This window comes from Echeneis naucrates, chromosome 1, assembly GCF_900963305.1.
Source record: "Echeneis naucrates chromosome 1, fEcheNa1.1, whole genome shotgun sequence".
In the NCBI taxonomy this organism is placed as follows: Eukaryota; Metazoa; Chordata; class Actinopteri; order Carangiformes; family Echeneidae; genus Echeneis; species Echeneis naucrates.
Genome location: NC_042511.1, coordinates 9,801,300 through 9,824,290, shown reverse-complemented (window position 1 = coordinate 9,824,290; position 22,991 = coordinate 9,801,300). Strand labels below are relative to the sequence as shown.

Below are 22,991 nucleotides of genomic sequence, written 5' to 3'. Positions count from 1 at the left end.
TGTACACATTTAGTGCTTCCACTTGTTAGAAATGGCTTACAGCTTTACAGAGACATTTTGTGTCGCTATATACAGGACTCAGTTATACAGTAGCTTTGAACTTTTGAAGAGGCACAGAGGTAATGATGGTGTAAGTCAAATGCAAGGCAGTTCCAAACATAATGTGTTTATGACAGCACATTTAAAGCAGTTTTATTTATAGGTATTGATGTGCTCTGAGATTGGTCAAACGGGGGAAAATGTCAAAGGACAACGGCCTCCCTTCTAGCAATGTCTGTTCATTTCATCACTTTGGATTTGGATCTCAAAGTTTCTTCAATAAGCTGAGAAAAAGATTGATGTGAACCATGGTGCTCACACCAGCAACCATCTGGTGGCGGCATATGGTACTGCATGAAAGTGAAGTAAGTGAGTTTTCTTTGTGCATCATCGCTTCAGCACAGTGGGTCCCAGAGCTGAGGGGTCTCAGGCTGATTAAAGGCTAGATTCACATCATTATTTCCTTAACTTGAAGAAGCCTCAATGAAACAGTTTCCAAATAATTTTATTTCATCCTCCCACCCAACTCTCACCACACCCACAGAATCATTAGTAATACGAATTGTCTACCAGTAAAGCTCCACATGTGGGAATTTATCTGTGAAAAATGTAGGTAAAAACTGAGGAGTTTTTCCTATGACAAATGTTGGGAACCTACACTCACAACTAAATTAGTCTGTTCTGAGAGTATGAGGGAAATTTTGGTGCACACAATGTGGCATGTGCATCGAGGGTGTCTGCATCAGTGTGGATGTACTTCCCCCACTTGTCGGTGTAGGGACTTGGTCATGGTTTGCTGCGTTCAGATCAGAACAGGGTGTTGACTTCATCCAGCTGCCACCACGGTATCTGTCCTCTCCATCAGCACCAGTTCCCTTTTCTCTCATTGGGGTTGAAGAGAAGTGACACTTATAGGGCAAACTGTCATCGCAGCTTTGTGTCCATATGTCACATTAAAAAGCCCAGTCATCCATTTCAACAGTACAACCACAATGCTTCTCTTTTTTCCAGTTAAAAGGAGTTACATTTATGGTATTTACTAAGTTAGCAGTTTGAGTAGGGCAGTGTTTTCATTCAGAAATTAAACCTTGAAGTCAGGCTAGTTTTTAATTTGGGAGGATGATAATTGTTATTATTATTATATGAATCTTGAACACAAATGGGGAAAAGGAAGCAGGTACTGGTGTCCCCATAAGATTGCCCTGCCAGACAGACTTTGCTCAGCCAGGCAAGACACAAGTCATAAAGCAATGATGACGCAAGTCCAGTCAAAGTGAGAGACTTTTTGTAACATCTGTTCAGGGAACTGTAAGGGTTGACTTCATAAAAAGCAAAAATATATGCTGTGTATTTCAATTGAAACAATCTTTTTTTGTTGGGGGCGGCGGCTGCAGCAGTTGCATTAGAGAAAGGGTTCAATGTACAACAAGTAAGGATTTAACACAACTGCAGAAAATTACACTTGCTATAATTTGCATCAGAATATAGCATCGTACAATGCATTAAACACAGCAGATGTATCTTTTAGTCTGGGGATGTTTTTCCTTCAGGCAGGACACAGGCTGGTGAAATACTTTGTAATTGTTACCTTGTTGTTTCGTTAAAATCCTGAAGATGGGGCTGTTGAAACTAAATTGTCAGAGAAACAGTGCAACCAGCTGTTTTGACCGATCCATCCACATGTTTTACTAGTCTAATTCGTGAGATATTTCAAAGGAAGGTAGTGTAGGCTTTCAATTTCTCACACTAAAACGAATGGTGGGGAAAAAAATAACGCCGTAAGCGTGAAAACACGAGTTGAAAAGGGGATTCAAGTTAAAAACACGAACTTAGTACCTTTGCTGTGACTTTTTATTCCGACCCACAGGAGCAGGTCTGAGCATGCGCACTGCATCGGTTCTATGGGGACGGGGAGGACATCACGGAAAAAACGTAGCAGCGGCTCCACAAACCCCACGCCGAGATTTCGTCTCTCCGCTGCGCTAAAACCGCGCGACGAAAGCGGCCCACGACTATGCCCGGTGCGGCGTCAGTGCGGGACCAGCACCTGACAGGCCCGGGCGAGGTCTGAGCCGTTGCCGGGAGGGGAGACATATTTCTTCATATGGGAGCAGCATGCGGGAAATGGTCGGAGGTTGCTGCGTGTGTTCAGACGAGCGAGGCTGGGCTGAGAATCCGCTGGTGTACTGTGATGGACACGGCTGCAGCGTCGCCGTGCACCAAGGTAACGTTAGCCGCCGTTAGCGTGTGCTTACCGGGCAGCTGTGGCGGCCGGGCGCAGCCAGAGGTGGCCGCTCGGTCGGTGTCTACGTGCGTGTTTGTGTGTGTGTGTGTGTGTGTTGATGTGTGTGGGAGGGGTAGGTAGGCGTGCTGTTTGTTGTTTCCTCTCGGCACGCATGATCCGACACACAGGGCCAGGCAGGATGACACCGACCCTGGATGGCGCCTTGATGGCACGGCGGCCCGGTGTCTGTCTGTCTGTCCGGCCCGGTCGGGTCCGGCACGTACCGCAGGAGGCGTGTTCAGCCAGAAGCGAGCCCGGCGGGCCGGACTCCGTATTACCTTGTGTCCGTTCGCTTTGTTGCTTGAATGCGTCTCAGAGAGGGAGCGGTGAACTTCCTCTGTCTTATTCTTGAGTTGTACTCAGGACCAACTCTGGGAGGCTGCTGCTCTCACGTGTCTGACATAAAACATGACCAAGTCACTGAAAGTCCGCCGTCTGAAATGTGACGGAAAGATCATTTAGATTCACTCCAAACTTCTGTGGCAAGGTCTGATGAAAATGTCTTTGTCTCTCAGGATGGTGACAGAGAGAAGAGACGGCACAAAAAAATGGTCACAAGGGAAACACAATTTGAAAATTTGAGAAATCCTGATATCTTGACTGACATTTTACTTTTGTACATATGCTGGAAAACAGCAGGTGACAGTGTGACAAGATTTAATTCCACTTTGTGTGTGTGTGTGTGTGTGTGTGTGTGTGTGTGTGTGTGTGTGTGTGTATGGCAGCATGCTATGGCATTGTCCAGGTGCCCACCGGCCCATGGTTTTGTCGGAAGTGTGAATCACAGGAGAGGGCAGCACGTGTGGTGAGTAACATAACACAAACACACGCACTCAACACTGCTACAAACCCCTGCATCACCTGTTCTAATTGATGACACACACTCTTGTCCTGCTCCAGAGGTGTGAACTGTGCCCCCACAAAGATGGTGCCCTCAAGAGGACAGACAGCGGAGGTAAATATCGCCCCTGCTGTTCCAGGTGTAAAGTGTAGATTGGACTTTTTTCATCAAGAGCTGAATAAAGCCACTGATTCGCTGCCAACCTCTCCTCCAGGCTGGGCCCACGTTGTGTGTGCCCTTTACATCCCAGAGGTGCAGTTTGCCAACGTCCTCACGATGGAGCCCATTATCCTGCAATATGTCCCGCATGAGCGATACATCAAGGTACTGACACACATTCTGTTGACTGGAACAACTTGCCCTTGAACATCTAATATGTTGTCATACAAACCAGAAGGCCACAAGATTTCATCAAAGTCTGATACTTTATTGGAATTTATGGACTTTGCTGCTTCTTTCTGTCTTCTTTCTGTCTGTCTGCTCAGAGAGTGGCATCAAAAGGACTAAACCTGTCTCAGAGGCCTACTTTTTATAGAAAGATGATACTGAGCAGACACTCGGGGATCAAAGTCACCTGCTGGGTTCAACACAGGAATGTTTTGGCCATGAAGGATGTACTTTAATTATTAGGCTACAAAGACACTGCAACAGTCATTTATTAGCAGAGAATCAAACAGCAGGTTTGATTTCCATGCCAAATACAAGATTTGCGGTGATACCTGTTAAATTTTTGTCTCCTTTGCTTGGTCAAATTAGAATTTACCCATTCAGTCTATCCAATTTTTTAACCTTTTCAGCTTTTTTTTGAAGTGAAACTTTAGTTAGTTAAATGTAAGAGGCATTGTTGAACTACAACTATAACCATTATGGTGTTTGAACAAGGACTTTCAGCCTGAACTTTTTTTAAGTGTCAACCATCCCACAGAAAGAAGTACATCATAAAAGAAAGCTTCAGTCTTTCCCCATCAACAATAGTGACGTCAAGAACATAGTTTAGGGACATGTGGGGAGCAGCACAAATCTAGGGTGTGCTTTGAATAGGAAAGCAGTTTTGCTCCACATCACAACACGTCCTCTGCCTACACGTCCTGTGTGAGCCAAGAATTGAATGTGGTAAGGTCATGTCTGGAGGTTGCTGAAAGTCATTCTGGGAAATGTGGGAGATTTCTTGCTGAAATAGGAAAAGATGAGGCAGGTCAAGAGAACATCAAAGAAGTGCATTTACAGCAGGGCAACATCATTTTTGGTTCAGGGATAACTGAGATTATGCTTTTCACCATTTTGATATTTGAGCGATAAAATCGATAGAGATTTATGGGAAAAACTTCCACCTAATTCAAGCTAATAAGGTACGAACCCGCTCTGTGGGCGAATGTGTAGAAATCATGTAGAAACATGTGAAAGAAATCTGACCGTCACAAGTATTTTGAGTATTTTAGAGATCAATTGATAACTTCAAAACAGATCATAGATTGGTAACCACAACAGGTAAGTTTCTTGAAATATGTCCTCTTAAGTATCTCTCTGTATAATAGTGAATACTGGTGAATGGCTTGTTGACTACTTTTTTTACTTTGCAGATCATTACAGTTTAATTATACAGCAGTTGTCTTGCAACTGTCCTTGTCTTTTCTGTATTGTCTTTGAGGCAGAGTGTGCACTTTACAGCAAAAGTAGTGAGCAGCAAATGCAGCATGAGCCACAATTAACATTACAGAAAGATCAATATTTGACTTATGGGCTTACTGGACTGGGAAGCCAGTTAGTGACCTGTGTCTTTGTGTGCGTGTGTGCGTTCGTAGGGTTGTGTGTGTGCGTGCGTGTGTGTACAGGCCTGCATATAAATGTACACAAGTGTTTCGGTGCTTGGTTTCATATTACTGTGTCAGCTACAGTAAATTGCATGCAGCTTTCCCCTGTCAGAGCCATTCATCCAGATTTTGCTGCCTGCATTCCTAGACACCATTACAATGGACAGTGAAAACTTGAGAAGCCATTCTTCCTTTTTATACCCCCAGTATAGTAACGTCTCCAGCCTTTCATTACATAGCCATCATCCACTGAGGGGAACAGAGAGCGGACTTGGATGTGGGGAGTGGAGAGAGACAGAGGAAAGGGAGAGAAAAGGCAAAAGAGTACGGGCTGAAGTGAAAAGGTAAAGAGCCCGCTGTTTCTTTGTCCCGCACCTGTTGCTAGGCCTCTCCTGCCCCCCACCAGCCAGCCCCACTCACTGGGGAAAAGCCGAGGAAGAAGTACAAAAGCTGTGTGTGTGCATCAATGCATTTGACTGCCCGTGTATGCAACAAGTATTTTTCTGGACATGTGTGCACAGTGTGATGTTTGCAGGATGTTTGAATTCCAGCCTTGAGCTATAAAATGAATTATTATCAAAGTGTTATCTGCAAATGATGAATGCTTTTGCCGTATCCATACTATCCCACAGTTTTGTACTTCTTACAATAAGTGATGGTAGGAAACATGCAAGAAGTGTGGATAGTGTATTTTAAGCATATTTTGTAGAAGACCCAGAGTGGTTCAAAATCATCCTGCTTTTTTTTTCTTTCTCCTAATGAAATGTCTTGTACTAGTGATTGGCATCCACAACTTCCTTATTTCAAAATGAGTGTGTTTCATCTAAGGTCAGACCCGTCCCATTTTTACAATTTCAGTTGCATCAATATAAAAAAAATATAGCTCTCACAAATACACAACTAGCTACGCTCCATTCCATGTTAAAAAAAAAAAAAAAAATCCCAAACATCTGGTTAACAGCGGTAAGCACTGGGGTAACCGTTCTGTTTGAAAGCCCCATCTGTTGTCTTGACAAGCAAAACATAATAATTTACAGTATCTCATATTACAATCATTATAGTTCGCTTTAATGATCAAATAATAAGGACGTAAGCTATATGGCCAAGTTGCACCGGTGCAGTTGGATTATACTGCGTCTCTCAAGATTTGAGCTGCATAATCTTTAAGGTTTAGTTCCCACGGATATATCATTGGCATGTCCTTGTTTCTTTATTTCTTCTTCTCCCTATTGGTGCTACTTGCTCAGACCTGTTACATCTGTGAGGACCATGGGAAGGAGAGTAAGGCTGCTTGTGGAGCCTGCATGACCTGCAACCGACAGGGCTGCAGACAAGCATTTCATGTCACTTGGTGAGTGTTATGTTGGGTGTAAAGTGCTTAAGCATGCTCTTGTGGTTACATGAAAGATTTTTCATCTACAACTTGGTGATATTTTTGTGTATTATCCAGAAAGATCAGTAAAGATCTTGATCATCATGAAAGAACTCTGCAGGAAATGTTTGAAGTAATTAAGTACTGCATAAAATGTATCTGCACATAATAGATCCTGCAACACCTGCTGGCCCCATATCTTCATGAATTTTGTACTACAGCTCAAGTCCATGAACTTCATGCAGCAACATGTTCCTGCCTATACCCCCCCCAATGCCTATCTCACTCTCTCTCTCTCTCTCTCCCACTCTCAACCCAACCGGTCGAGGCAGATGGCCGCCCCCCCGAGCCTGGTTCTGCTCGAGGTTTCTGCCTCTTAAAGGAAGTTTTTCCTTGCCACTGTTGCCAAGTGCTTGCTCATCGGGGGGAAATAATTTTATAAAGAGTTTGGTTTAGACCTGCTCTATATATAAAGTGCCTTGATGTAACTTTGTTATGATTTGGCGCTATACGAATAAATCTGATTTGATTTTGATTTGGCACAGATTAGTATGTGCAGACATGTGACATTTAATCCATCTTGCCTTGATCATTGACAGAAGTTCTCCCATGTTTTGGATGATATCCAAATGTTATTGGTTTGTGTGTGTGCGTGTGTGCACGCTCTCTGTTATCTTGTCTGTTGCCTTGTATGACCCCTTGACTTCCTGTGTTCAGTGCTCAGATGGCTGGTCTGCTGTGTGAGGAGGAGGGGCCGGAAGCTGACAATGTGAAATACTGTGGCTACTGCAAGCATCACTACAACAAAATGGTAGTAGAAAGTCTACTCTTGTGAATGACCTGTCTCTGACTACCAGTCAACAAAACTGATGTCACTTTTTGTATTACCAACTCCTTTACATTTTAGTGATACTGAAATGCCATTTCAGTCTCATATCCCTCCACAGTACAGGGCCTTAGGTTCCAGACCCACGTCACACCCACTGACGTCTTTGTATCTCCCAGTGGTTGCCCGGTAACCTCATTGCACCAACACATCACACATATTCAATGGACAAAGCCAAAAAATGTCCAAAAAATAACAAATATGTAAAATAAAATAAAATACAAAAACTGGGATATTTTTTGACATGTGGACAGAACCAAGGTGCTGACTGGAGCTTTGTACTCACTGGACAGATATGAGAATGTTGATTGCCTTCTCCCCTCAAGCAAAAATCATGTTCCCAAAATCTCAAACTATTGTTGCAGTGTTCCTAAATTAAGATTTCTGTTTTTCTGTCATTTATGGCGTGTTTTTTCATTTGCATCAGGGTTTATTTGTCTTTGCAAAATTTGATTGCTTACCTGAAGTCTACTATGTTTTTAGTTAATCACTAACTAATCTGATCAGCCAACAGAGCCTCTCTTCCGATCTAAAGCTCCATACAGTCAAAGTCGAAGATATGAAATACACTGAGATGGTTTTGCCAACTTAAAACCATAATTGGATATGCTTCTTTTTTGTGTGATCACATGACCATTTCACTTTCTTGGGTTTTTTACAGCAGAAGAAGTTGCGCTCGAGTGAAAATACAAGTAGCTCCTTCAGTCATTCCAGAGGGCGCTCCAGCTCTCCATCACAGGACAAACACCACCACCACAGACAGAGGAAGGTAAGCACTTGTGATAATGGGCATCACATTGATATTTGTATAATTTCAAATGTTACAACACCTTGGTGCTTGTCTGTGTATGTTAGTTACTCTTAGCATATGCATTGTGGGTCCCGGTTTTGGCTGATCCCTGTGTTCCTATTTGTGTGTTTTTGTTTTTTCAGAGTCATAAGGACAAGATCAGACAAAAAGAGCGCCACAAGAAGTCCTCTGATAGCCTGACCTCATCAGTGACCACCAGCGGCCTAGAAAAGGTAGAGGGACTGAATTTAACGGAGAAAAGAAATATTGATGCCACAACAACAGTGCAACTGCAAGTTATCTGACACGTATTAGTTAGTTAGTATTAGTTAGTTTGACATATTATTTTGATTGTGTTGGTGCAGATCTCCAGTCACCACAGCAGCAAGGACAGTGAGGGCAAGTCCAAGAAGCTGAGCTCGCATAGTCATGGCCATCGCAGCAGTAAAAAGACAGGAAGCACTGGCAAGAGCTGCTCCTCCTCCTCCTGCTCCTCCAGTCCATTCAACACTGGTAAGACGTTCACTGTTAAATAGCTGTAGTAACTAATAGGTCAACCACAGGCTGGATTCAGATCCAGACTCTATCCCCTCCAGATCTGAGCCTATAACTTAGAGGTAAATAAGAATGATTCGATTTTGAAATGCTTCTGTACTAATGGTCACTTCTCGTTTAGTCTGATCATGTGATGATGCTCCTGAGCCAATCATCACTTATCATTGCCCCCATTGTCCTGAAATGTGAAAAGAGCATTTAAATTTTTTTTTTTTTTTATGTGTTTCTCTTGGAGGTGGGTCCTTGTCTTCTACTCAGGATTTTCATCAGTTCTCATCTTCATCCCGCCTGGAGCGTGACCATGAACGAGCAGATGACCACAGTGGAGAGGAACGCAAGGAGCGTCACAGGAGGGCAGCAGTCCAGGAAGATGATGACGAAGAGGACGATGAAAAGGAGGACAAAGATGAGGAAGAGGAAGAAGAGGAGGACAGTAAATACCACAAGCCACCAGCATTGACTCCTGCTGATGGCCCTTTGGTGGGGTCACAGGGTCATGACAGGTCAGAAGGCAACTCAAGCCCTTTTGAGAACAAGGTTACCATCTCAACCTTTGGGTCCATCATGCGCATCACCTCATCATCAGGGTTGGGCAGCAGCAGTAAGATCCGCAAGATCTCTTCCTCAGACTACAAACCCTCCAAGTCTCTCTGCAAGCCATCTCAACTGAGCACTCCACCTATCCTTGAGGAGGCAGACTTGGGGGACAAAGCCACACCTCCACCGCTGCCCAGAGAGAGGAGGCACCGTGGCAACAAGAAGAGCCGTCATGGTCCAGGTCGCCCACGGGGCAGCAAGAACCGAGAGAGGAGGGAAGAAGAGCTTCATCACCACCATCACCACACAGCACCTCCCCCTCCAGCATTAACCTCCTCACTCTACCCAAGCCCATCCTCCATCCCACACCCTGCCTTTCCCTCTACAGTACCTCCCACCACCACCTCTTCCTCTTCTTCTTCATCTTTGGTTTCTTTGTCGTCTTCTTCTTCTTCTTCTTCTTCTTCTTCTTTCTCTTCCTCCTCTGCTGGCAGTTTTTCCACAAGCCGTGGCAACTCACTGCTTGGCTCTGGTGAGTCTTTGTTGTAGTCGTAGGTGTGTGTGTGTGTGTGTGTGTGTGTGTGCGTGCGGTAGCCCTCTGACTTCCTGTGTGTTTGAGTGAGTGTGTGTATAAAAAAAAAAAATGTATCAGCGTATCTGTTTGCACTTTGCTGTGTTCGCTTGCACCCTGACTCTTCAGTGGTGAAATGTTTCCATTGCACATATGCCATGTCAGCACCAAAGCAGCAACTTATCTGTGTATGAAGACTGTATGTGACTCTTACAGTGTATAGGCCACTGGAAGTAAGAAATCTGAAATACTTTATTAATACCTGGAAGGGAATTCTACAATAGCCCAACAGGACTATTTCATGGTTTCATGAAAAACATGAAACCATAAAATAGTGGTTCAAACGTTCAGAATATTTAGTAAATCTGTGTGTCAGTATTTATGCAGTTGGTGTGAGGTAGAGATATTGCCCCAGATAGTGGTTTGTGTAAGTGGCGCACATGCCTCGGTTAGTGGATTTCCTGCTCCGCTTGCAGATTGATTCTGTAATTGAAGTCACAGGTGCACAAGTGTGCTTCTGAGGGGTCTTTGTAAGCTGAGAATAATATGACTTCTTCTAAACCTAACTTTACTCTTCTGGTTTCTCAGGTATTTACTCCAGTCTCAAGGACCCCCTCACACTGGGCGGGGGTGTGTGCAGTACCCCTCTCTCCTTAGGTGGAGGGGTGTGTAGCACCTCTTTGGCCCTGGGAGGGGGCATGTGTAGCACTCCTCTCTCCTCAGGACTCCTTCCATCCCACATATCCTCACTCTCTCTTCCATCAGTCAACGCTGTCTCAAACACACAGGTACTTTGGAGACAGGAAATACACACTGTAGAAAGGATCAGTCACAAAGTGAGACAAAAAGGCTCTGTGGTGTATTAGAGCCACTGTGCAGCTGTTGTGTTGCCTTTTTCTATACTTGGATATTAGATAAGATAATTTTCCTATATAAAATCTTGGAAATCGTTATATTTAATGAACACTTAGGTATTTTGTGCTTATTTTTCAGTTAAAAGACTACATTATTTTAGATTGATTGACAGAAAATAAATCTGCAACTACTTTAACAAGTGGTTCATCATTTTGCTTATTTTGTAAGCAAACCGCCAAACATTTGCTGCTTACAGCTTCTGAAATGTAACAAGATATAATAGACACATTTCAAGTCAGTTTGAGCAGATGTTGGCTGCTTTAGGTAGGTGTTTTATATTTCCAGAAGAGAAGTGTCCATGCTTTGTGCCAATGACCTGCCCATAATCTTCCAATGGTTCTTTTTCGGTCAGATTTTGATGTTCACTGTGTCCTAGGTCAATCTAGGATCCAGCACCTCGTATAGCCTGGCCTCCTCTCAGCCTTTCGCCAGCTGTCTCTCCACGACCCAGACACTGCCGCCACTACTGAGCCAAGCCCAGACCTCACTGCCAGGTGAAATCTGCCGTTTATATAAAATAATTCTGCATTATAACTGCAAGTTGCAGATAAGAAACCTTTCTCACTGCTCCAGCTTCATGTCAAAATAAAAGTCTACTGCTCTCAGGATTATTGGAGAAAAAAAATAGTATTGCCTTTTCATTGACTTTTTAAAACAACGCTTTTTGAGCAGTTTAATGAAACCACCAAATCTTCAATTAATGTTTGCCACTTTTAATGCATTGCGAAACAGATACAATGCTTTAATGATGAATAGTACCACCTTTCAATAAGCAAAAGCACATACTTGTAAGGGGAATGACTCTCGTGTCCCTGTTTTCAGAGTCCGACCTCGATGACTGTCGCTTTCCATGTCAGGGGAACTCACCAAGGGAGAGTCTTTCTTCACAGTAAGTCTCATTCTTTACGCTTTAGCCCTACAAACATCATTGTCCTTGGCTGAGTGATCAAATTACCACTGGGTTTCTGTGTGTGTTGGTGTTTCCCAATTGGCCACTGACACAGATTGTTTCTACTTGAGAGCGAAGAGTCACCAGTGAAGCTTCATGTCTCTGTGGCCCTCATTTATCAAACAAGTGCAGAAACAGGTGTAGATCCAGGTGCAAAAGTCATCTTAGTGCCAGGGTTCACGTGTGATTGACTAAACTTTTGTATTATAGCCAATCACAGTGAAGGAAAGATGAGGTGTTGATAAATTCTGCAGCTGATAATAAACGTAATTTGAATGTCACACCCATAATTGATCTCAGTTCAAAGCCTTGCCCCTACGTTATATGACAGGGATCGTGGAGTACAGCCAAGAAGAAAAACTTCTTGCAGAAATTGAAATAATGAGGTTGGAGGTCCAATGTAACCAGGTGGTTTTATTTGGCAAGCTGAAAAGTTCAGTGGAAGGCTGCCGAAAGGCTGAGGTCAATAGCAATGGTGTGGACCAGCAGTTGGCAACCCGCCGCTCTGGAACGGCATGCAGCTCTTTCATCCCTCTGCTGTGGCTCCCTGTGGCTTTGAGAAAATAATGTTGGATAAATAATGGCTTATACATTTAATTCTATTAAGTTACTTTTTTATGTTGTAGTTATGATTCTGGTGATTTTTGTAACATTGAAATAAAACACATTTTAATATTTTGTCGATCAAAATATTCATTGCACCTCTTGCCGACATGCTGGTGACTTATTTTGAGCTCTAAACCCCCGGTAAGCTAACCATGGATACATCCAAAGAAGAAGAGTTTCTGAGGAAAGTAGAACATAGTTTTTATATGTCATAAATGGAAAAAACTACGGTTCTTATGAACACAGCTTAACTGAATTGAACTATATATGCATTGTTATCTTCATCATAGCGGTCGTAATAGGTTTTGCCGCTCCAGGTGGGTTTTATTCAGCGAGAGTCACAATCAAATAGCTCTTTTAATGCTGAAGGTTGCTGACCTCTGGTGTGGACAGACAAACTCCAGCAGAGGTCGGAATATTTCATTCATTAGTCAATGTCACCATGCTGCACAAATTTATTAAACAAAAGCAATAAGGGCAGTATCTGAAATCTCACTATTTTACACTCAGATAAAGCAGCGTTGTTCTGAAACTAACTGTATTTTAGTGCTAGTGTTGAGCAGAGAAGATAAAGACTGAAACCAGCTCACACTAGGTTGAATGGAAACATGATGCAACAATGTCAGTTGTCCACAGAGATCCCACACCAACGTTCAACCCTCTATTTCTAAGTCCTGCCTACTATTTTTTTCTGCTGACTATGCTTCAGGGCTGCTGACCAAAACAGGAAAACACAGGCTGTGCTATGAGATGGCTTCACTATCTCTGTCAAATGGAACATCATTTGAATGAATTTCCTCTGTGCTGTTGCTGGAATCAGTTTAGTTTCTATTTCAAAAGCGAACAGCAGGAAAATACAATTCAGTTATCTAACACAGTCGCTGGGTGGATTATAACAACAACCAACACCAGGACGTTGTTGGTAAATTGTTGCTGTCGTGACTTCGTACTGTTTAACTCCCTGTTGCTTTGTCTTCCTCCACTCTCAGGTCTCCCATGAGCTGTCTTCCTCTTCTGTTTGACCAGAGAGATGGCTTAAGCACAGGAGTCAGAGCCCGTCCTGAGAACGTCCCTCCAGCCAGCTCTCACATTGAGCTGCTCCTAGAGAAACATGGCAACGGAGAGAGGGGAGTCAACAGTGAGTTAGCCTAAAAAAAAAAAAAGTCATCGAGCTAATTAGTGGGTCTGAGAACTGAGAATGACAAGCCAATGAAATACATTAATTATTATTATTTTTTTTTTTATTAAATTCAGTCAAGACCACTCCAATTTCCTCAAATTTTTATTCTGAAATATTGGATGTTTTTACCTCACCTGGCCTGCAAAACACTTCAAGTCTTTCCTTTCTCAACCTTGAACTTTTGTCCATGCCGAAGTTGATGCAGTTGTTAGTAACAAAACAGAGGAAGGTGTGATAACATGCTGTGATGTTACGGAAAGCAGCTCATGCTCCAGTTTTGTTTCTCGCTGTGCTTCTCAGTTATCTTTTTGTTCTGCTGTTGAACATGATATCTCACCGCCTATTATTCTCACCCATTATTTCCTCATCAGCAGTTGGCATGATGTGCCATTAATTTCACATAGTAGCCTTTTTATGTGTCCACACTGACAACCAATATGACTGGAGACTTTATGTTTTACAGTCCTCTCTGCCAATCAATACATCCGCAAATGTGACATCTTAATGCCTGAAGGAAACCTCTTCAAATTTTGTACATGTTTTCATTTAAGGATGAATTGTTATGCTTGTGATATATGGACAGATGATAGAGTGGGCAGTGCGGCAGCATAATGGTTAGCACTGCTGCCTCAAAACAAGAATGTAGCAGGTTCGGGTTTGCATGTTCTCTCCATGCCTGCGTAGATTTCCTCCCACCATCCAAAGACATCATATTTGGGTTAACTGGTGACTCTAAGTTGTTGGTAGGTCTGAGTATGAGTGTTTGTTGGTCTCTGTCTGTGTGTTGGCCCTGTGGTGTACCCTGCCCTCACCCAGTGTGAGCTGGGATTGGCTCCAGCATCCCCGCAGCCCAGAAACAGATCAGCAGTTGAATACGAATGAATGAATAGAGAGATAAATAGATACTTTATTAATATCAAAGGAAATGTAAGAATCCCGAAGGAAATTTAAGTCAAAGGTCACTGTGACCTCAAAAAATTTTTTAAAGTCATAGTTCAAGAATTCATCTGATAATTTTGACATCATTTAAATGATAAAGTGATGAGCTTTTTTATTCAAATATATTTTCAAAGTCTCAATGCTGTACCCCTGAAACAGAGGGAGAGATAATGACCATATTTCTTACAATTTGATCTGTTGGCAGAGAAACAAACAACTGTGAGACTCTGATTGTACATCCTGTCAAACATTTTGCATTTTGTTTTATACTTTTATCAATGTATCTTTCTCTTTCCAATACTTCTGCAACTGTCGTCTTTCCTTTGTTTCCTCAGACATAGGCCCTTCTTTCTTTTATAGCCCACATAACATTCCTGAACAGTCTATAATTCCCTTTAGATTGATGAGTGTTTACTGCTGGAGAAGTGAGCAAGAAGAGTTTGTTTGTTCTCCCTGCCCTCCATGCTGAGCATGCTGCAGAAATCCCCATAGAAAATGAATTAGAAAGCATTTAGAGGATGGGTTTGAATTACAAGCTCAGACCTGACGCCACTGCTACACACAAACACAAAATAAAAATAACATAGAATAATGGTATCTTCAAAGCTCTCATTTTACCCATGATCCATAGGTCATATTCTTGTTAATTTGACCTGTGATCCACAAGTGTGTGCGACATCTCCTTCTCTCAAATCCATTCACCACACAATAAACTCATTTCTTGTTTCTGGTGAGCACTAACATGAAATGTCGAACACGCATGAACACACTTGCACAATTACTGTCTTACCTCTGAAAGAGAAAACATCAGTGTTGGCATTACAGTGTGTTTTTGTCATTTGGGTACCGCTTTTCATGTTACATGATAAAAATGAAAGGGGCTCTACACAAACCACAGATTTTACACTTGGACACCCAGGCTAAAGGCTTTAGAGTAGCCAAAGTGCTCTGTGTATAAAAAAGGGACTGCTTTAGGACATGGCAGCACTTTGGTGGCCTCTTACATTTTCCAGTAAAAGTTGCATGAGGGGCCTCACCAGTCAAAGTAATTGAAAACACCTGTGTTGGTACAAGGACCTTTTAAAGTGGACGTGCCCAGCTCAAAGTTTGGTTCTGCATACTTTTTCTTATTGATTGAACCATGACTGATCTATCCTCATACATTCTAATTAGTAGTAGTATGAGTCTTGCTTTTCTCTCAAGTGGCTTTAACAGCACGCTGAGCATGACAGATGACAGTTTGTTTGTTTGTTTGGGTTTTTTTTGTTGTTGTTGTTGTTTTTTTGCTTTACGGAAAAAAATGATTTCCAGTGTTTGAAAAGTGAAGGATCAGTAATGCTACATTGGGTGTATGCTGTTGGTTGATGTTATCTCACCTCTGTGTCCCTCTAGTTGTGGAAATGCTGCAGTCACTTCATTCCCTGCAGCAAGAGAACCAAAGGCTCCAGGACCAGATTCTCAGCCTTACGGCCAAGAAGGAGCGACTGCAACTGCTTAACACGGAGCTGGCCGTGTCATTTCCACATGTTCATTCTGCTCAGAGCTCCTTACACACCTCTGCCCAGATCAGCTTCCTGTCATCCACCCAAGGTCAGATTCTTCAGCCCTACTACCTGCTTTCATGTCACAACTGTTGTTCCAATGATTTCATGTGGTTTGCACCCCATCTCCATCTGCCCATGCTTCCCTGCGTATCCTCCTGCCCCGCAACAGTCCAACTGTATGTTGAAATGTCAGCATTATTGTCATTTGATTCCTGACAGTAAACCTGCTAGACTGTGTTTGAAAGGAAACTGTATGGTTGGACTTTAACAACTAGACAAAACATGATGGTCAGTGTAAAACTCTGATGTTGTAGTTGTCACCCTTCATCCTTGCACCTCTCCTCCCTTAGACCCCTTGAGCACCAATAAGAGCCCCCTGTCCAAAAGCTGCTTCCTGAATGACACCTCCTTTGTTACCTCATCTGAGGTGAGAATCTGATCATCTATGTCAATCAGTTCTTGCAGACTTACATTAAACTGTGGCAAATGTGTTTATGCTTCCTTTTATGGTAGGAAAAGTAATGTTTCGTACAGTTATGGTGATAATGGTTTCTAACAACAAATGTATACAGTGCAGTGTGTCAGTATGTACTTCACTGTAAACTGGGCCATAAAGGCACTGTGTTCATGTTTTAAAACAAGCAACCTTAATAGTTAAAATGCAGCTTCCATATCTTTGTTCCAGGAGCTTCACTCTGGTAGCCCGTCCCGCAGTAGCTCATCCCTCTCTTTCCAGAGTACTCCTCCCCCTCAGCAGAGTCCCGCCTCCTTCAGCCAGCCCCTGTTGAACGGCTTGAGTCGGGGTTTAAGTGACGGTTTGGGGGCCATGAGTCAAACCAGCAGCTCCTCTTTGCCAGTTGTTGGTGGGCTCATGGCATCTCTCACTGGCAGTCCTCAGTTGGCCATGAATGGTGTGCTGGGAAGTCTGAATGGCGTGATCCAGTCTCCTGTGCAGAATGCCCCTCCGCCTGCACTTCCTGCTCTGCGCCCTCAACCTCCACCACTCAACCCACAGGCACTAGCACATGGCTTCCAGCTTCCCAAGAGTGTGAGCCCGTACGTGCCAGTCTGTGTCTGAATTCACCTTTTTCTAAGTTGTTATTGTGTGAAAGTGTGACAGCAAGCTATCTGGGGTTGAGGCGGTGATTGGTATTTGTGAGTTGGTGTATTGTCTGGTGCTGTAGTGAGTAGTGAGTGAGTATGCTTTTGCTTTTGTTTTAGGTCCTCTCTCCTGTCAGAGCAGCAAAAGCAGCTTCTCCTTGAGCAGCAACAACAGCAGCAACTCCAGCAGTTCCTCACCTCACAGAACTTCACTCCTGTAATGAGAATCTCTTCATCACTTTGCCTTCATCTCACCTACATTCTCACTTTATATATTTTCTCACAGGGTTTCCAAAGCTTCTTTAATTTTGTTATTGTGAGGGTTTCTTCATGTATTATGGCCTCTAAGATTTCCTCAGGGACAGTGTATGAAGAAATTAATGGGAATTTAACATTACCATTTGGGTTACTGCAGAAAATACAGACTGGGGCAAATGTAGGTTTATTGCATTATAGATTGGTTTCTTGTCCATTGTCATGATGTTAAATCTCCCCAACCTCTTTCCTATTTCTGCATTTGTTAGCAACAAAACTTTTAAGAATAAAAGGTACAATGTTTTGAGCTTGTGGTAACCACAAGCCTTATTTGATTCAACTAATTAAAACATAACCAAAATATCCACAGACTTTTAGGAGAGGGAAACTAGAAATGCAGCTGATATTGTTTTCATTTGTGCAACTTTTTATTTACAGCATAATCAAGGAGACAAGTTAGTTTATCACGTAAATAATCATAAGAACACAAGTCATGGATGACTCTAATTATCAGTTTGAAACATGCGTTGCCCTTCTGTCTGCTGTCACGCCTGTAATCTCATCAAATTTCAATAAATTTATGGGATTCAGTTATCTTAAAACACAAGTTTAATGGGCCATCACATGCACTGTATGCCTGTTGCTAGTCAAGTTTGTTTTTTCTTTTGTTTTTTTTCCATGGTTGCTTCACTCATCACCCACACAGACTCATTCTCGCTTGAAACCAGGCTGCTCAGGCTTTCATGTTGATCAGCCTCAACAGAACAGCAGCTGGTCTCTCTTGCCTGTTCATATATCCACTCATGGTCCTTTTGACATTTGCCAATCAACAAATAATAACTTCTGACCCTGACAGAGGTCAAATAAAAAAGATTTTACCTAGTTTAAATAGAGTGATAGTGTCAAATGATGCCACGCACTTACAGGAGAAGTGTTTGGGCTCCTACAGTTAAAAAAAAAAGGTTTTCATCAAAATAAAGAAACATGTCCATGTCCAATGATGATGACACTTGTAGTAATCCACTTGATTTTATCTTACTTGTCAAATTTAGAGGAATGAATGTTCCTTCATTTGTGCCTCATTCAACAACTAAAGTAATTTACAGTCAAAGACAGTTAGATATTGTCAAGAAGCAATTAGGAGGAATCGCTCTCGAAATAAAATACAATGACAAGAATATCTCTTTCAAGAGTAGCAGCAGAGACTCAGCCATTCAACCACCCACTGATCTATTTGACTTGCAAACTGGTGATGGTCTACTGGGCTTAAAGCTAGTCAAGCACTGTGACACGTGGTAAATATAGGAGCTTATTTGTTTACAGCATAGCTAAAGTTCCATGTTTGTAGTTATTAGACATAACAAAAATAAGGACTTATTAATTCACATAGTTAAAGCATGTATGAAAATGTACCTGAAAGGCTGACTAGTAACGATTATAGTTTGTTTTTGATTTAAACCAGTTATGAAAGTGATATGAAGATGTTTTAATCTTTACAGCTCACGCTTCCTTATATACAGCTGCTCACCCAGTTCACAGGCATCATGGTCACCCTATTGACTCATAGTTCACTGCTGCTCTCTCTCCAGGAGCAGCAGGTGGCAGTGTGCCAGATGCTGCAGCAGCAGAGACAGAGGGAGCTGCAGCGCCTCACACTGACAGGAGCACTCACCTCCACCCCGAACTCACCCATGATTGCCCAGTCACCCAACCTAATGTCCTCTGCAACAGCCTCACCTCTGCAGGGCAGTCAGGGAGGCAGCCTCTTTGGTCTGCAGGACAACACGCTTCACAAGCCCGGCGTGAGTGTCACTGAAGGGTCTCTCTGCATGATTTCATTTCCTGTAATGCTGTGTTTTAGAAATTGAAACTTAATTGTATTTTCAGGCTGGAGGAGAAAAGGGTGGCGACAAGAATGGGTGACCTCTTGACAGGAGCAGCTCAAGTGATGACATCAGGCATCACATTCCCACTTTAAAGAACTGAGGTCAACAAGACAAGTGAACGTCTTTCCTTTTCTTTCATCTTTATCTTAAACCCTCTTTTTATGAATGTATAACAGGATGGTGAAGTTTTTCATGTTTTGAAATTCTTTATAACAGAGGTTCTTCTCATAGGTTTTTTGTATAGGCAGCTTTCAGAGAGCATGGATTCAGTGGTCTCTTCTTAAATTGCACTAATCTGTTAGTTAGACCAATGGGCCTGCCAATGAAGGCAGAGCCAGAGTTGCTCCTCAGCCCTACAGGTGCTGTGTGGGTTTTCAGTTTGTGAGTGGGAACTTCAAGTCAGAGTGTTTTTGTCTCTGATTCTTCAAGCACTGACCATTCATGAATTTCCCTCTCCTTGGCTTGAATCAGTGTTTCCATTCAGTCAGTGAGAATCCGACTTCTGCCCTTTCTTGCAACCGCAACTGTCTTCCGTGATATTTTGTCTTCCCTTTGTTTTCACCCCATCCAGATTTCATCTAGATCTTTTAAATGTTGCAGCCTCTCTCAGGCACTTATAATGTAAAGAATAAATATGGCATCATTTGCAATGCGCGGTTAGTGGCATTTCAATATTAAGCTAGTTATTACCTCAGACTTTTTTGCCACTTATTTTCCATTGCTGACGTTTTGGGCTGACTTTTAACCGCAATTGACTTCACTGGATATAAATTCCCACCAAAAATCTTGGTGTTAACTCTAAGGTATTAACTCCTGTAAATGTTAAAATGGCACGCAACCCACGTGTCCAAAATGGCGTTGTGGTCCACTAGAGATGTGGCATCGACGTGAAAGCTGAGCACCAAGTTTTGTTCTAAACAACCATAAGAGTTTCTAAAGATTGTCATATCCATCCAGTTGCTATCGAGATTAAGCAGATAAAACCAAACATTTGGAAATTTTAAATAAGAAATTAATTGTTTCTCCTAAACAAATGTGCACTTTGCATGTTAGTAACTAACAGAGCAAATTAGCAATCAACACAGTACCTTATAAAGGATGCTTGGGACTTACTAGGCCACTAGGGACGTCTTTGACTTATGAGTATTTTTGCACTGTGTCAGCTTTTTATGTTACTTTCATTACATAGATATTCTTTTCATGTCTGCCAACTAGTTGTTCTTTTAGCAATACTGGATAGATAATGCCTTAAATGAAACTAGATTTACAGAGAACCAGAGCCCAAAGGCTTACTCTCCTGGCGTCTTTCTTTGATAGCGTTTTTTATCTCGGGTTTGTGGTGGGCTACTCTTCCCAAGCCCATTTATACTTTTGATAGCTGACTGATGATTTCAACAATTGAGATGTGTGAATAAGCATATAGTGGTAACGAAAGTGTCAAATCATCATCTATTGTATTTTTTTTTTTTTTGTGTTAAGATGCAATGTTCCTTAGTTGTTTGTGCTTCAGAGAACAGAGAAGGACTTATTGAAAATCTTACAGGAAGGCCTGCACAGTTGTGTCACAGGAAGACGGAAGGCCAGATATGGCCAAGATGTAAACTATTAAAATGCTGTTGCAATAGTGTATGAAAATAGTGTAGCTGTGGATTTCCAATGTTGCTACCATTGGCCCTTACTTACACACTCACGAGTTTAGTCAATGTAGAGACTATGTTACCATCTTTTTTCTTCTACTTCACAATCATGTGACGCCTCTGTTTGGCTCAGTTTTATTAACGAAGGCCACGCTCTCATTCATCTTCTACTTTCAAGTAAGGTCTTGAACAATATTGTCATTGGTTTTTTGAAATACACTGCCCGTCCAAACAAAAAAAGTCACACACTTTAATATTTTGTTGGACTGCCTTTGGCTTTGATTACGGCACGCATTCGCTTTGGCATCGTTTAAGCTTCTGCAATGTCACATTTATTTCCGTCCAGAATTGCATACATTATTCACCAGGATCTTGTATTGCTGATGGGAGAGTCAAACGGTCTTCTCCAGCACAGCCTTCTCCAGGTCTGAACTCTGTGGTGGCCAGTCCAGGTGTGAAAACGATGTCTCATGCTCTCTGGACCACTCTTTCACAGTTTGAGCCCAATGAATCGTGCCATTGTCGTCTTGGAATATGCCCGAGCCATCAGGGAATAAAAAAATCCATTGCTGGAATAATCTGGTCATGCAGTATATTCAGGTAGTCAGCTGACCTCACTCTTTGTGCAAATCATGTTGCTGAACCTCGACCTGACCGACTGCAGCAACCTCAGATCATAGCACTGCCCCCACAGGCTTGGACAGAAGGCCCTATGATGGGTGCATCTCTTCTTCCCCTGATACGCCCATCACTCTGGAACAGGCTAAATCTGGACTCATCAGACCACATGACCTTCTTCCATAGCTCCAGAGTCCAATCTTTATGCTCCCTAGCAAAGTGAATCCTTTTTTTCCGATTAGCGGTTTTAAGGCTACACAGCTGTTTAGTCCCAATCCCTTGAGTTCCCTTCGCACTGAGCATGTGGAAATGTTCCTACTTTCACTGTTGCACACAGCAGTGAGTTCTACTGTTGTTTTTTTTTACGATTTGATTTCACCAAACGTTTAAGTGATCATGATCATTCAAGATTTTTTCCGACCACATTTCTTCCTTAAAGATGATGCTTCCTCACTATCCTTCCAGTTTTTAATAATGCTTTAGACAGTTCTTAATCCAATTTTAGTAGTTTCAGCAATCACCTTAGATGTTTTCTTTGCTTGATGCGTGCCAATAATATGACCCTTCTGAAACAGATCTTTTCCACGGCCACAGGATGTGTCTTCCAACGTGGTTGTTTAAGAAAAGAGAAGCTACTCACTGCATCACTTAGGATTAAATAACTCATTGGCAGCTGAAGCATGATCCTCCATGCATTAATTATCTAATGGGAGGCTCTTACCTATTTGCTTAGTTAAATCCAGGTGGTGAATTTTTTTTTTTTTTTTTTTTTTGGACGGACAGTGTATTTTGTAACTCGTTTTTGCAATCTTGAACATGATCTCCCATACATGTGATATGTTGAGTGCTAGATTTTTTTTTTTGTTAGCAGCTAATGTAGACGTCAAAAAGAACTTCAAGCAGCTCACAAGATAATTACTGTAGCAATGCCAGAAGGAGAATGCTGATTATGTTGATAAAATTGGCCAACGGGTTGAAACGACTTCAAGTGGGAGGTCTGCATTTTACCTGTTATGTCCTTTTGAGCAGCCTCTGAGCTGAGGCAGAGTCCAGACATAAAACCATGTCCAAAAGTTTGACTGAGGAGTGGTGCGAAGGATTTATGAAGCAGTTTCTTTCTCATGTTGCACTGGGGCACTTTGGGCCCAATTGTAAATTGTTTTAGTACCTTTTTCAATTTTGTTGGAAAACAAGTTGTATACATTAATATGCTTGTGTAAAATCACATTCATTCTTTTAAGATTTGAAGTTTGGGTAACCCAGATAATCCATGTTATGAATGTCGTACTGTGTATTTTTTATGTATTGCAACATTTAAGCACCTGGCTTCGAATGAGGTTCGATGGAAAGCAAGTTACCCACGGGATATGAATTGCATGAAATGCAGTGACATCTCTCAAATGTATCGCTAAATACCAAGTAACAACTATGCATAATTTTAAATGCATTGTTCCCTGAAAAAAGAAATTAAATGAAACGAGCACTGAAGTTTAAAAAGGATAAGCACGTTGTCATTGTACAGTGTATTTGTGTGAGTAAATTGAGCAAAGCAAATTTGACAATATTCAGATTAAAAGTCCTGTAAAGTATTTTGATATTTTTGTGTGTAAAATTAAAAGGATGGATTAAGGATTTTTTTCTTTCTTTTTTGTGAATAAATGTATTTTACTGACTT

General features: G+C 42.1%; 1 protein-coding gene across 4 annotated transcripts; it reads left to right on the top strand.

Annotated features, from left to right (window-relative positions):
- The first annotated feature begins 1,949 nt into the window (after positions 1 to 1,949).
- Positions 1,950 to 22,982, top strand: LOC115041258 (protein AF-17). 4 transcript variants are annotated; one of them, XM_029498621.1, is made up of 20 exons: positions 1,950 to 2,263; positions 3,049 to 3,128; positions 3,224 to 3,278; positions 3,379 to 3,488; positions 6,223 to 6,326; positions 7,065 to 7,158; positions 7,895 to 8,002; positions 8,167 to 8,256; positions 8,389 to 8,536; positions 8,814 to 9,647; positions 10,275 to 10,474; positions 10,978 to 11,095; positions 11,424 to 11,490; positions 13,146 to 13,294; positions 15,668 to 15,865; positions 16,170 to 16,246; positions 16,505 to 16,875; positions 17,041 to 17,137; positions 18,765 to 18,977; positions 19,063 to 22,982. In XM_029498621.1, the coding sequence occupies exons 1-20, from the start codon at positions 2,155 to 2,157 to the stop codon at positions 19,096 to 19,098; spliced, it is 3,258 nt and encodes a 1,085-aa protein (XP_029354481.1). In that variant the 5' UTR covers positions 1,950 to 2,154; the 3' UTR covers positions 19,099 to 22,982. The 4 variants fall into 4 exon arrangements, with proteins under 4 accessions (XP_029354481.1, XP_029354473.1, XP_029354466.1 ...); XM_029498613.1 differs by lacking the exons at positions 18,765 to 18,977; positions 19,063 to 22,982 and having other exon boundaries at positions 7,898 to 8,002; positions 17,041 to 18,074; XM_029498606.1 differs by lacking the exons at positions 18,765 to 18,977; positions 19,063 to 22,982 and having other exon boundaries at positions 17,041 to 18,074.
- Positions 22,983 to 22,991: the final 9 nt, after the last annotated feature.

What these genes read in the sequence shown, in the direction of transcription:
- LOC115041258 (XM_029498606.1), top strand. Translation starts at nt 2,155, where the DNA reads ATGCGGGAAATGGTCGGAGGTTGCTGCGTGTGTTCAGACGAGCGAGGC. An exon ending in AGCATCACTACAACAAAATG is followed by an intron (nt 7,159 to 7,894) that starts GTAGTAGAAAGT and finishes GGTTTTTTACAG; the next exon opens with CAGAAGAAGTTGCGCTCGAG. An exon ending in AGCCCAGACCTCACTGCCAG is followed by an intron (nt 11,096 to 11,423) that starts GTGAAATCTGCC and finishes CCCTGTTTTCAG; the next exon opens with AGTCCGACCTCGATGACTGT.